The sequence below is a fragment of the Myripristis murdjan genome, chromosome 3 (assembly GCF_902150065.1).
Source record: "Myripristis murdjan chromosome 3, fMyrMur1.1, whole genome shotgun sequence".
NCBI lineage: Eukaryota > Metazoa > Chordata > Actinopteri > Holocentriformes > Holocentridae > Myripristis > Myripristis murdjan.
This window is the reverse complement of record NC_043982.1, coordinates 41,812,037-41,827,076: the sequence shown is the minus strand read 5'-3', so window position 1 is coordinate 41,827,076 and position 15,040 is coordinate 41,812,037. Positions and strand designations below refer to the sequence as shown.

General features: G+C 42.1%; 1 protein-coding gene across 1 annotated transcript; it reads left to right on the top strand.

Moving 5' to 3' along the window:
• Positions 1–240: 240 nt before the first annotated feature.
• Positions 241–14,259, top strand: LOC115376798 (mucin-15). Its single transcript, XM_030076568.1, has 4 exons — positions 241–312; positions 5,875–6,694; positions 10,883–11,053; positions 13,754–14,259. The coding sequence occupies exons 2-4, from the start codon at positions 5,902–5,904 to the stop codon at positions 13,873–13,875; spliced, it is 1,086 nt and encodes a 361-aa protein (XP_029932428.1). The 5' UTR covers positions 241–312; positions 5,875–5,901; the 3' UTR covers positions 13,876–14,259.
• The last annotated feature ends 781 nt before the right edge of the window (positions 14,260–15,040 follow it).

The window sequence follows — 15,040 nt, the reverse complement described above, 5'->3', positions numbered from 1 at the left end:
ACAGCCTGTCCCTCCTCTCCTCTCCCCCTCAATCATTTTTCATCCCCGTCCATGTGAAGTCCTCAGCAGAGCACAATTGGATGGAAGTCAGGGTGTGCTGCTGTTGCTGGCAGGTGTAAAAGCAGGTTGAGCAGGTTCCCTGAATGCCACGCTGTGACCCTCCCGCCCTCTTTCCCTCCCTCCCTCCCTCTCTCTCTCTCTCTCTCTCTCTCTCTGGGCCCATTGTTAATTCACTCTCACACGCTCGCTCGCTTAGTGACGAGATTTCGCCGCCCGTACACCTGTTCTCATCTGATTTAGCCCGAGAGCGAGGTAAGTATTGACTTAGCCCTGGACTTTAATTTTTTTTTGGTTGGTTTTCTGTCTTACAAAGTGTCTGTGTGCACCGGACGGGTGAATTTCGACCACATCCTTTCAGTCTAAGTGTTTACAACAACTAATAGATTTGATTAGGTGAAACAAACCAGAGAGCAAATCAGCAGGAGCCTCCAGAAGGGACCTCAGCATCACATTTGGCAACAATACAATGAGAAAGTTAAAGCTAAAAATGCGTAAATTGCAACACCTGGCAACTGCTTTCTCACCAATTTACAAGAGAATGCTTTTTTTTTTTAGGATTTTTTTTTCTGCTTTATTTGATAGTGACAGTAGAGAGATACAGGAGAGGCAGGGGAGAGAGAAAGGGGGTGGCACGCAGCCTGGGATCGAATTTGAACCCAGGACGCTGTGGTCAGGACGAGCGGTACGCGCTCTACCGGGCGAGCGACCCGGGGCGAGACAAGACGCTGCTTTTTTTGAGAGACTGGCAAAAAAAAGATCAAAATCAGAGTTGCTTTTTATGATTTATGCGAACGAAGATGGACTCAGCTGTTCGGCGGCCGTCTCATCACAACAACGTTTTAGTCGCTGAGTGACACGTAGCTCGCGCAGCTCGTGACAAAGGAGTCATGCAAGAACATCCAGTCAGCGTGAGCTCAAATTCAGCTTCACAGGATTCTTGATCTACGATTTAATCGCAGGCGGTGAGGGAGAGAAATGAGATTAAATTAGTCCAGAAGTGCAGTAAACCAGTGTGTGCCACAGTCTAGGCTTGGGGTATTGTTTCACGCAGACGCTGTGAGGTGAGGTGCATTAAAACAGTGCAATAATATGAACATCAAGGTCAATTCTCATATCAATAACAATAATGATGATAATGATGTGTTAAACAGCAGGTGGCTGAACGTCACGTAAACAGGCTGATTCTTGGCATAAATATCAAGGTAACCAGTGTCTGTGTGTGGGCTGACACAGTCCACAGAGTTTGGAGGGGTTTAGTGTGTGTGTGTATATGTGTGTGTGTGTGTGTGACTTATAGGATAGACACAGCCTCAGAAGCGGTGCAGACGCTGACACACCAGCGCTGTCTGCCAGTGGGAGCTGTTTTGAACAGGCGGGTTTACTGAGTGGGCAGGGTCACAGGCAGCCTCCCCTGCCTGTTTCCTGGCCCTGGCATGGCACAGAGCCTTGTAGGTGGGAAACTGACAGCCCCCCTCCTTTCCAACAAACACACACACACACACACACCCCTCGGCAGGGCAGGCATTGTGCTGCTGTATTTCCTTGGAGCAGCAGGGGACAGAGCTGCATGACACAGTGATGCACAATGTGATGGAGGATGTAGGATTTATTTTTGAATTTTATTTTATTTATTATGGATCTCGCACCAGCAAAGGCGATATGTGATGTGTTGAGCTTTCGTAGCCAAGGCAGGAAAAGCATCAAGTTGTCAACACAAGGTCTGAAACACACACTCGCCTTGAACCAAAACATTTTTTTTCTTGGTGAACTTGTGTTTTGCAGGTAAACCAGTAAAGACACCAGCCACACTGCACACTGCCCGTTATTTTTTAAAGGTGGTAACATTTCAGTGTCTTCAGGTTTTGTGCTCAAACTTTGTCCCTGCTGGCCACCGTATGTCCTAAATATGTTTTTAGAGATCCACAATTTTAATAGGTATTTTAATATGCAGCATTGGTTTGGTTTCTCTTTCACTGCAACACTGCTACAGTGGATTTTTCTTAACAAGCCTTTTAATGCACATCACTCTTTCTGTTTTTTTTTTTTTTTTGTGTGTCCTGAGATTCTGTTTTTATGCTTCTCCTGTTGTGCTGTATTTTATTATTCCAGTGTTCAAGGAAAGGGGCTTCATAAATAACGGTTTTCCTCCTTGCATAGTCTGACTGTGTGGCTCTGATTGGCTCCTTTTTGAAGTGGCTCAAGAATTGATAGCTTCTAATTTTTTTTTTTTTTTTTTTTTTTTGCAGTCTTTTCCTCCCATTTTTCCATCGCTCAGATGCTTGGAGGTTAATATCAAACCGCAAACCATTCTGTGTGAGTGTCATGCGGTTAATCCTTGTAATTTAAATCACACTGACTGTTGTGATGAGGCACAAGCTCACAAAACGTGATTCACTCCATGACGTGACGGAACAAGTTTGAATCCTCCTTCAGGGATCAGGCACCATACCTGATTCCTGAAATAGCACTGCAAACAGGTGGGGTGACATTTCTATGTAAAATGTAAAAAAACACATTCTTGGCAGGTAAAGCTTTTGTAGTCAGCCCTTGGGAGGCGAGCCAAAGGTTGTTTTCTGACGCGGCCTTTGTCCCATTTGAAGTGATTCCAAAAACAGCCACGATCGCAGTGGTGTTGTTGACCGCCAACGACAGACGACCGCACCGATTTATCCTGATTTATTTTCCTGATTTTGAGGGTATTCATCTCAAGGTTGTTGACACTGCACCGTGACCAGGTGGGCCACTTCCCTCTGGCAGATGGACTCATCATTCTCCTTGATGATGCCCGCTAATACGGCATCATCAGCAAACCTGAGCAGCTTGACCAACTGTGCGTTTACACCGTGAGCGCCACGGCCAGCGAGGCACAGGTAGTCCATTAAGTTCCTTCAGAGCTGAGTGACTCGCAGAAATGCCAGCTCCCTGGTCGCATCTCAAACGTCTCAAAAACAAACGCATCCATCGCCGGTACTGAACGTAAGCTTCAGAGTCATTTTATGGAGTTAATTTGTTTTCAATTAGTGCTACCTCATTAGTGCTAACCAGCTGCCTGTGTGGACCGTGCCAGTGATTCTGCATGTTTAACGTACTATCTACAAAATGTATATACTTCATGTTTACACTGATCTTTACCCACAGCGAGCAGCTGTATTTTAGCATTTTCCTCCCTTTTCTCCAGCCATTGGTTTCCATTCATTCCACTATAGTATAAAAATGAACTTTCAGAGACTTTAAACTTTCTTCGCAGCAGTACTCCGTCGCCGTAATAAAGTCGTCCACATTAGTTTTCCTAAAAGCAGCAGCACTGTTGTGTTTGAGTGAAACACTCCCTCCGCCAGGGAAAATAGTCCCCATTTGCTTTACACAGCCAGTTAAGTAATTTATGCGTGATGATGACAGACGCAGAACATAATAAATATAACATTATAATGGGTTTTTCAGCCAAAAATGTTAATTTGATAATCAAGGGATTTTGATTATATTTTGTGAAATCTCAAGTACCCCAGCACTTGCAGCATGTTTTTTTTGTTTTTTTTTTGCAGTGTAAAATACGGGTAAATTGTAGTAAATGGGCCAAACATTCAAAATCACCAGTGTGGTCCATTAACTTGTTAAAACACACTCTTCTAAGTGCCTCCAACTTACATTTCCCAGAGCTCTTACAGAACCAGGGAACTCAGCCTTCTTCTCTCTTTGAGCATCTCGGGCATGGAACGGCCTGCAGAGCACACTTCACCTTGATGTGCTAGTGCCTCTCTGAGAATTTAAGAGCTTTATATAAAGCTGAAGAGTGAGTGGTGAAGAGTGCAGGTGTTTTCTGCAAATGGGTCTGATGTTTTTTTTTTTGTTTTTTTTTTGTTGGCTATGTTTTTGTCTTGCCCACTGTTTTGTCCGTTTTAGTCCGTTGCATTGCTTTGGTGTGTGTCACTGATTCTCGCTGCCTACTTGGCCAGGTCACCCTTGGAAAAGACACTTTATGTTCTGGTTAAATAAAAGTTATATAAAAATAGACTGAAACAGGTTGCATAAATTCATGGTTTCCCTGTTCAAAAATTACCCACTACATGGAGGCAATGTGTCCGAATAGAGAGGCACGTCAGCCAGGTCACTAATCGTATGATCACCCTGCACGGCACGACAGCAGCAGCAGTCATTTGTGTAGAGACGTGAGGCCGAGGGGAGAGCACACAGCTCATGGGGCTCCTCTGCACATTCATGCATACTGTCTCCTACCTGTCATAAAGGCACTGATCCCGCTGGAAATTGCGGGGGCTATGCTGAGCTGTGATAGCTTTCTGTGTAACAGTGCAGGGATGACTGCACCCAACACTGAGCTGAAGTCCACCCGGGGTTGCAGGATATAGTTCACTACCTGTGAAATAAGGCCCATGTTCACTACACCATCAGCCGAGCAGCAATTCGCTCTGTCTGCAAACAGGAGCCCAGATCTGATGTGGGACGGGGGCCGGAGCTCAGGGGTCTTCATTCTGACTGGCGTCCGTATGGCCGGCCTGAAGTCGGGTGACCTCGTTCTTCTGGAGAACGAAAACAATGGGGCGAAAAACTTTATGCAGATAGGGGCTTTTCACAGTGTTGGAAAGAGTACTGCAAACTGCTCCTCCCGTTGAAGCACTGTCACTCTGCTGGTATCTGACTGCAGTAGAAGTAGAGGTACTATTCCTCTGCTGGTATCTGACTGCAGTAGAAGTAGAAGTACTGTTCCTCTGCTGGTATGTGACTGCAGTAGAAGTAGAAGTACTGTTCCTCTGCTGGTATGTGACTGCAGTAGAAGTAGAAGTACTGTTCCTCTGCTGGTATGTGACTGCAGTAGAAGTAGAAGTAGTGCAGTAAAAATCTCCTGCAGTAAAAGTCCAAAGTGTCTCATTTCAAATGTCCTGGCAGTAAAAGTGACTGAGCTCCTTTTTCCAAACAGTAACTGTGTTAGCTGAGATCTTTTCCATGCAGTTAGAAAAGGAGGAGAGAACACGCTGCACACTGCATGCTTTTAAAGGGGCATTACGCTGAACTGAAGTGAGGACCCTGTAGACTCAACTGACACATGTGGAATAAGCGCATCATATGATAGTTGAGTCAACATCGTCCTCATCCATTATTCCACTTTTTTTTTTTTTTGCCTGTTGAGTGTAAATAGTCATGGCTGCAGTTTTTCGTTGTGCAGCTTTTATTGTGAAATTTCAAAATGGCAAAAAGTAGAACTAACAAAGTAGAAGCTTTGCTGACTGAGCTTTTATTGTGAAAGGTCTCACAATCTGTCATTGATCATTTGTTCCCTGCAATGGATCTGATTTAAAAAGGAGTGAAGGACAAAACTCAAGCAAAAATGTACTTCAGTAAAAGTAAAACTATTGACTTAAAAAAAAAAAAAACATACACAAATAAGACCAAGTACTCCAAAAGCTACTCAGTCACATTAAGGTGAGTAAATGTAATTAGTTTTCTTCCACCTCTGGGCGATTGCCCGTGGCCAGACAGAGAACATGTGCCTCTCCATCTCCTGAACATCACAGCACTGAACTTTACCACCTACATAAATTATACACAGTTAATGTCCTTGGCCGGTGATTCAGCATTTGCCACGTCTCAACCTCTGAATAGATGGTCGCTGTGAATGTGTTTCAGGTCAGTGTTCATAGACACTGTTGCACTGGAATATAGATTGCATCCTATTCCCTTTCACATTTGTTATAGTGTGAATCTGACTCTACTGAACTTTTCCACATGAAACCTGGCATTGCATTAGGCTTTTTATCTCAAGAAAGGAAATAATGTTCAATGTCCTTGCTTGCTTTTCAGAGAAAAAACAAGAAAGAAAGGAGTGAAATGGAACTGTGTTTAAAAATCACAGCAGGCTTTCTTCTGCTTGTCCAAGCCCTCCACATGGTAAGATCCGTCACCGAGCCAGATCCCACCGACTCCCCGGGGCGTACGATTCATCAGAGTTGGCTCCGTCAGCCACTCAAACCAGGATTTGGACACCAAAACCTTGCAGCCGAACGGCCTACAGAAGAACCTCAGGAAATGGATGTGGCCGGCATGGAGTCAAGTGATGATAATATATCTGGCATGCCGTACGTCTCCATGGCGGCTGCTAGTGGAGACGATGGCGAGATGGTCAACAGGGATGCTAATGCAACATCTGATGGCGTGACCATCGTCAACGCCACCATGATTTCCATGTTCCTGAATGAAACCACCGTGCAACCTGAATCGGCGGTAACCGGCGTTTCCCAAACTTCACCGGCCACAAGTCCTACAAACTCGAGCCACGTCAACGTGACCAAATTAGAGGAAGACATTCAGAACGTTACAACAACAACAACGGCTCCTCAAACCACCTCGACACCACAGAGCAACAGCACGACTCCAGCGTCCACTCCGGAAACGCTCACGGACGCCTGGCCGACCAACAACACAGAAACGACCACCAACGTTACGACGGCCGAGGCGCCGGAGCTAAACGAGGCATCAAGCACGCCTTTCTCTACGACGGAGTTCCCCTCTGAGACGACAGAAATGATCCCCGTGACCACGACTACCGCTGCTGCTCCAAGTACGGCTGAAAAGGCCAACTTGACAGACAAAGGCGCAGCCTCAGGGAGCAACTCAGAAAGAGGTACGGCCGCGGTCTCAGGTGTCACGGTATCTGGTGCACCTTCTGTGTCCAGAGAAAAGCTTTGTGTGCTGTGCCCGGCAGCGCCATATTGTTTTAAAGACAGGTGCACCACAAAATGTCTCCACCTTAACCCAGTCATGGTCTCATTTTCAGTGTGAAAATCCTGTTTTCCCTCAAAAAAGTTGAAAAAAAAAAAAAAAAAATCCTCCAGTGCGATAAAATAATCCCTCCATCCTCAAATTGTCTCCAGATTTATATTGAATCAAGTGTAATTTTCTTGATCCTAGTGGGCTGATCTACCTTATTCTGCCTTGTTTCAGCATATTTATACTTCCCAGAAAGTGGAATTATGTCATCCCACTGGCAGATTTTTTTTTTTTTTCACCTTGTTTAAGGAGATAAATTAAGATGGAGATTTTTTTTCCTTCAGTGCATTAAAAAAATACAGTTTGCCTGAACTCACTGAGTTATGACATGGTGGTTTGATGGAGACTTGAAAAAAATGAATGAAAAAAAGAAAAGAAAAAAAAATCCACATGATAAATCTGCCAGTGGGATGAGATAATCCCACGTTTCCAATGCTGATCAATTTGTTTCCAGAGTTTTCTTGAATCAAGTTATTTTCTTGATCCTAGTAGCTGATAGGCCTCATTCTGCCTTGTTTCAAGAGATTTATATTTGCTCAAAAAAAAAAAAAAAAAAAAAAAAAAAAATCATGAAACAAGTGAGTGGGATTATCTCATCCCACTGTCAGATTAAAAAAAAACAAACAAACAAAAAAAAAACAAAAAAAAAAACTTTTTTTTAGGGATAAATTAAGTTGGAGATTTTTTTTTTCCCCAGTGTATTAAGAAAAGACAGTTTATCTGATCTTTCTCTCACCAAGTTATGATGTGGTAGTTTGATGGACAACTGCATGAAAAAAGACAACAAAAAAAAAAAAAAAAAAAAAAAAAATCCACATTTTAATAAGTCTCATTCCTAAAATCTTGTTTTTCCTGTGCAAATTGGATGAGATAATCCCACTTGTTTCCAATGCTCATCAGTTTGTTTATACATTTTCTTGAATGAATCATCATTTTGTTGATCCTAGTGGCTGATCTGCCTCATTCTGCCTTGTTTCAATATGTTTATTCTTGCTCCCAGAAAAAAAAAAAATCCTGAAAAAGTGGAACTGCACTGGAAACAAGTGGGATTATCTCATCCTACTGGCAGGTTTTTGAATATGGTAACTGAATCCGCATTAGGTCAACATTTGGTTTGCAGATTTTTCTCGAGACATTAGAAGAGTCAACAATGAGGATAAAACAACAATAGCGCCTGTATCTTTTAGAACAAAACCTACAAAACAAGTTGTACAAAAAAGGTAGAAACCCCTCTTTGAGAGTGACAGTTCACCCGTTGCTCAAAGGCACTTTATGTTACATCACCGTTGCTTATTTTACACATCCTGCTCTTTCCCTGACCCACATACGTCGGCATCTATTCTCCCATCGCCTGCGCTCAAACGCCCCTTCTCTCCGCGGAAAAGGTTGGGTTGGATTTCAGGTGCTATCGATGTGCCTGCAGAGAGAGAGAGAAGGGGTCTGTTACCAGCAGCCTCTCAGCGAGACAATGACACCCTGTTTTAGTGAAACGGGCTGAAAGAGGCGGCGAGGGACCGAGGTCAACGCCGCCTTCTGCTGCCTCGGAGCAGGGGCGTGAGACGCCGCTGCGCTGACCACCACCAGATCGAGCAGATACAGGACTTGAAAAGGCCGGGGCTTATCTCTATCTTACTCGTTATATATTATGTAATCTACCTCTCTGTCCATCCAGCCAGCCTTTATTAAGCTGCTCTATGAAGTCGGCTTCCTGGGGAAAACGTGGGTGGCTCACTGTGAAGACCCTGGCACGGTGGTGGTGGTGGTGGGTGGGCGGAGGTGGGGGTTACAGGATTAAAAGAAAATTGGCTTAATAAGGAGACGGCAGGATGTAACCCTGGAACACAGAGGAACACGGTCAGAACAGTTAGAACCGGCACTTTTTTTATTTTTTTTCTGAGGGAACATTTGTCTCTGAGTCCGTCAGAGCAAGTAATGAGAAAAATACAGAATTACACGGCGAGGCCTGGACTCGATCAAGGCTCCGTGCAAAATCTTACCGTGATTTCAGATTCAGATTCAGAATCAGAATCAGAAATACGTCACTGATCCCCGAGGGGAGATTGGGTCACTTACAGTTGCTCAGTTAATTCTCAAGAGCAGAATGAAATTGTAAGAAAACAGAAAGAAAAATATGAAATATAAACACATGTGCCTTACAAAGGCTGTCAATCAAAGGCATGTGCAGTCTTTATCTTTATCAGTCACACATTTCAGCTTTGCTCCTTTTCATTCATTCACAGCTTGTGCAAAATATTTATTAACATTTTAAAACACCATCAGTCAATCAATCAGTCAGTTGATTGACTCAGACTTTATTTATATAGCACTTTTCATAGAAATATATGTAACACAAAGTGATTCACACAGTAAAACAATGAAATGTTTCAGCTGGGGAAATGCTATCCTAAATCTCATCCGTTTGCAATGAGGAAACAGCAGAGGCAGAGTTAAGACTAATAAGATATAGATAAAAGATAAAATTCAAAATATCCAAATAAAAGTGGTGGCAAAATGAGTAAGAGATCAAACAGGAGAAAATAAACAACTAACTAACTAACTAACTAACAAAATAAATAAATAAATAAGTAAATAAATAAATTAAAGTAAAAGTAAAAGTAAGTAATAAGTGAGTAAGTAAAAACTCCCGTGTACTGGTTGGCATTAGTGCAGCTTTATTTGCATGCATTTGTTAAATCTACTGTGAGCGTCCATGACAGAAACCTCATCACAGTAACAGGCATAGAGTTTCTGTTTATTTGTTTGTTTGTTAGTTTTTTAACGTTTATGAAACATGCAGATTTTCTAGATGACGGTGTAGTCGGCTGCAGATTGGTAAAAATTTATTTTGACTGTTCGGTGTGAATTAATTCATGTTAATTCAACTTAGTGTCACTTTATTTCGACTATTAAAATCCAGTAACCCAGCTCCACCTGTAATCTTAATCCCAGTTGATACAAAATTGGTGCTCAGATGAATGTTAACCCTCGACGGTCCAGATAAAAAGTGACCAAACATACATCCAGGCCTCATCCACACATCAGCAGGAACAGCAGAAAGAAGCACCCAAACATACGATTTTACAAACATTCACATTATAGAAGATCCTGTGCTCCGCTCTTGCAGTGAATCACCAATTGTTATAATCCATCAGAATAATTATTATGATTAATGAGCACTAATTGTGATGATGAGTAAGTGGTGATGCGACGCAGGAGCGGTGTGTGGGATCCTCTTTAATTTGATTTCATGTCAGCGTTTCCTACGCAGCTGCCCTCCCACATTGTTTGGATGGGCGAATATTTCTTTTGTGGTGCCAGAGTTACAAAATTAACAGTTTCACTTTGCAAAGTTTTGCATGAATGGATTAAAATGTTCACACTGAGCCTTTGACAGACAAGGTAATGTTGACTCATCCTTCCCCCAGTTGTCGTGACGGCAGGTTTTAGTTTGCAGATTCACTTTGAGGCACAAATTGGAGAGCCAGCGTGTGTGAATGCATTTCACATCTGTCAATATGTGATGTGGCACATAAGTGCGAGCATAATTATTTGCTCTGTGCTGCGTTTATTTGCGAGGAACGGCAATACATCAGAGAAAACAAACAAATCAAATCACACTTGAATCTTTTGTGTGCTGATCTGAGCGCAGCGTCTTGCAATAGGAGCTGCAGTGACGCTGAGATATGAGTTAGCACAACATGTATGCTCTTTGATTGCATGTAGCCGAATATGATCTGCTGTTCCAAACACTCAGACGTCTTCCGGCGTGTTAATTGCATTAATTATCGGCGTGTAAGTCAGACAGACAAAACCATACAGCTGTCTAATTGAGCTGCGCGTACAGGGGGAGGGCCCTTTGTAAACATGACTTCGAAAACATATTTCACCGATAATTATCTGGGAAAATTTACCTTATCAGATTTAGCAGATGATGTCACTAATCTGTGTTGTTGACAATTCATTTCTCATTGTCCCCGCCCTCCACCACCCCATCCCTCCAACCCCCCAACCCCCACACTCCGCCTCTCTCTGCCGCTTAAAGGTTTTGCATCAGATGTCAAGAAAAACAAAAAGAAGGAGGCGTGGGAAGCCATCCTGGGAACGGCGGTGGCGGTGGCCTGTGTGGGGCTGCTCGTCTACATCATCCTCAAGAAGAAACACCAGAGGGATTTCTCCCACAGGAAGCTGGTGGAGGAATTCGCCTCAGACCCAGGTACAAAACAACAACAACAACAACAACAACAGCAACAACTAAACCTGGTACTGTCACACCAGGCTGCAGGGACAATAGGTGATGCTGAAATTTGTGCAGGTTTTAAAGGAAAATTCCACCCTGAAATACTGACTGGACATCATAAATGTGTGAGGTAGACTGACACACACATCAAAAACATGAGAGACAGCAAAAGAGAGTATAGATCACCATGGTAACACTTTTTAAAGAACCATCATTAATAAATGGTAACTAAATTGATAGTTAAACTTAAGTTTATAGTTAGTTTAATTAACACACAATAACATTATAATTAGTGTTTACTTATTACACAGTAAACTGCTTATTAACAGTTTATTGTTGCACACATTATGACATTTTATACATTTGTTAATGATTACCTCATGATTTGTCAACCTTTAAGAAATCTACAAACATGACATAGAGAGATGGACCAGATATTTTATGACACTTTGTTAATGGGTAATAACCAGTTTATAGACTGTCTATAAACATTATTTTGATGGCTATTATGAAGTTGCAACTATTGCCTAAAATAATTAGTTAATCAATAAAACCACTAGCAGTGTCCGTTAGAAGTTGACAGCTTGAAAACAGTTTAATTAAAAGTATTCAACTTTGTAACGACCTGCTGGAAAGTGTTTAAAGATCCACTACACAACATTTAACATCTGTTACAACTTTATATTAGACATCAAAATAATGCTTATAGATGGTTTACAAATCAGTTACTACCCAAGTGTTATAGGTCCATCTATCTGTGTCATGTAGATGTTTTCTTAAAGTTTTACAAATCATTTGGTAATCATTAACAAATTAACACATAGTTTACTATTCGATAAGTAAATTATTCATTATTCTATATCAGTTCATTGGTTATAAACAGTGAAACAACTATTAATTGAAGTTTAATTAACTATCAATTTAACATTTGTTAATGATGGTTATCCCACACATGGACAAACTCCATGTGTAATCCTTTATTAGAGGACAGCTTTTTAATCCCATGTGGCTCCTTGTCGGGTCAGATTATACCAGATGTTCTCCCTCACCTGTGTCTACCTGGCTGGGGGTTACCTGACATGGGAGGGGTTCATTTAAACCGTCGGGACCCAAACCCATCCGGTGGGTGTGAATCTGACCTCTCATTTCCTACATTTCCCAAAATAATGCTCACAAACCCCCAGAGAACGGGTGTGAACCGGATGCATTCATGAGCAGGTGTAACAATAGCAGTGATGTAACCAGTGGAGAAAAAAAAACAGAGCAGCAGGTTTTTCCAGTCCAGAAAATCTGTGTCTTTGCTCAGAATGCAAGATGACTCATGGCTGCGTCGTGTTCTGGTTCTATTAATTTGGTTAGTTCATTTACACACATAAGAAACTTAGAAAATTAGCAGGGAAATGTGAAGGAGAGCAGCTTCAACACCCGCAAGGAGCTTGAAAAGTAGCATTCTGTTGGCAAAATTACTGGAAATAAGCTAACACAATTAGTATGTCATAGCAATAACTTCAAAAAAAGTAAAAGAATAAGAAACATAATATAGCAGAGCACTTTGACAGCGATGCATGACATGAATACCTGTCAAATTTACACAAACCCGCCTGCACAACCTACACAAGTTTAATGCATTAAGTCACAGTCGTAACACAAAACACACACTCCTGATGCATGCAGGTACACCCACCCTGTCATGAACAGAGTGTACGTTCATGCGATGTGGCTCATAGTTTCCACACTGAGGCCGCTGTCCGCGGAGAAATTCATATCTCTGCCTCGCCTCTGATGGATTTCTATCCTGTATGACTGTCGCTCTGGAAAGACGCTCTTAACGCCTTGATTCGGAGGGAAATGACACCGAAATTAACATTTACCTTCAATGTTTCAGACAGATGAAAGTTTTTTTTTTTCTCTAATAAACTGCACTGGAAATCCTGACAAGACAATATCTTTGTCAGCCCTCTTTGTCTGGCTAGTTACATGTGGGAATCAGCGTGGACGTACCACCACCAAAACAGCAAAATGGAAACAGCAGTGCATGGTTTTGGTGCCAATAGTTGGCTTTTGGGAGATTTTAAAGTGTTTTAGGGTAGATTTTTGCTTTAAATGCAAGATTAAAGTCATGATTGACAGCTTCACTGATCCGAATTCCCTACACTATTCCAACACCAGTGAAACACACTCAGTGGCCACTTTATTAGGTCCACCTGTACAATCTAATCTAATCCAATCCAACTGTTGTGCCATAAAGTTTCCTTTCCTGCTGCCTATAATGCTCAGCTTGTCTTGTTGTCACGGTAACAGAGGTGTTCATTCACTTCTATGTTTGGCATTGAGCTCATACTTAGTGCTGCTGTTGGACTGGACTGCAGTTTACTGGCAGCTGTTTCCACTATTTTGTCCCCCTCATTATATATAAATGGGGAGGACAAAAAATTAGAAACACCTCTCAATATAATGTAATCCAGTAGCAGATCTCTGCAAACTACAACCTCAATAATAAACACAGAATTAAATCAACACATTCTCCACAATGTCAACACAAACTGAACATTATAAACTTTGTTAAAAGGTAGAAATTATGGCAGAGCTGCTGACCTGAACTGCATCAGACTGGACAGGTAAAGATAAAGTAACACTGAGCGTATCATGTATTATTCTGACATGTCCGATTTGTAGTCCTCAGATTGGACAACAGCGAGCCTCTGGACCTGAATTATGGCGGTTCGGCTTACAGCAACCCAGGACTCCAAATGGACAACATCCAGATGACCAACTTTCCGGGACGTAACAACAACTGAAAAAAAAAACAAAAAAACAAAACAGCAACTCCAAGACCAAGTCATGCACTCCCTCGCTAGAAAGTTTGTGCTCACCGGCATTTGATCTGTTTTGGAGTTACGGAAACAAGACGATGAAAATGAAAAGCGACTTTTGGAGGGCGGTACGTTACAGGTTTATTATCAGCTACCACAAAGGAAATCCTTAAATCAGATTACACATTGTGCTCATGACAATTGTTGCATTGAAACAGGGGTGACAATCGGAGATAAATCTTTTTGAATTAAACCGCAACAGCAGACAAAATAAAAGAGGGCGCCGACTCTTTGCCAATGAAGTGTGTTGCCAAAGGGAATTAATAACGCTTTTTTTCCCCCCTAAGCGCTCAGTGAAGGATGTTTTATTTGTTTTTAATTACAAGATCAGCTAGAACGTTTCAGGTGTGTGTGAAGGAATTTTAATTACAACTATTTGTTTATTTGTATTAATGGATTTTGTCTTGTTTCTTCCTGTTAACATTATTACTAGTTTACACACCCGCCTCCGCAGAAGAGACGGAAAGCATCGACGTGACAATCAGCTGTAGCGAAAAACACACCGGACTCCGACTGTTGTAGCAACACCGTCACTGTGTCGCTGTAATATCGCTCAACCAAATCAAAGATGCAAAAACAAAATACAAAACACAAAACACAAAAACCAGCGGAATTGTCAGCTGATCCAGCCGGCACTCAGCAAAATTCAGAAGCAAACAGATTAACAAGAACCTCGGGGAAGCAATAAAAAAAAAAAAATAAAGTTCAGACCACAAACTGTGTGACAAACATCACCCATGATTTGAGTTTACATGCAACAATAAGGAAGGAGGCGGCTGATGGCCTCGGTACTGCTTTTTTTCTGTTTTTTTTTTTTTTTTTATAGGCTGTTGTTTCGGTGTTCGGGAAGGGAGTTGTGTGTTTGGTCTTAGGACGCCTCGGTAGCAACATTATCATAATAGAGTGCTTCGATCTACTGACCTCCAGGTGTCTCAGACACCTTTTTCGTAGCCACAGCTTGCACCTTGTTTTACCTGCCGCGACATTAGGACATACCCTAACAACGAGCTCGCCTTTCCTCCTACTAAAACTCGATTTTTTTTTTATCTTTTCCCCCCTCCTCCCTAAGTTTGGAAACTACAGGCAGCTT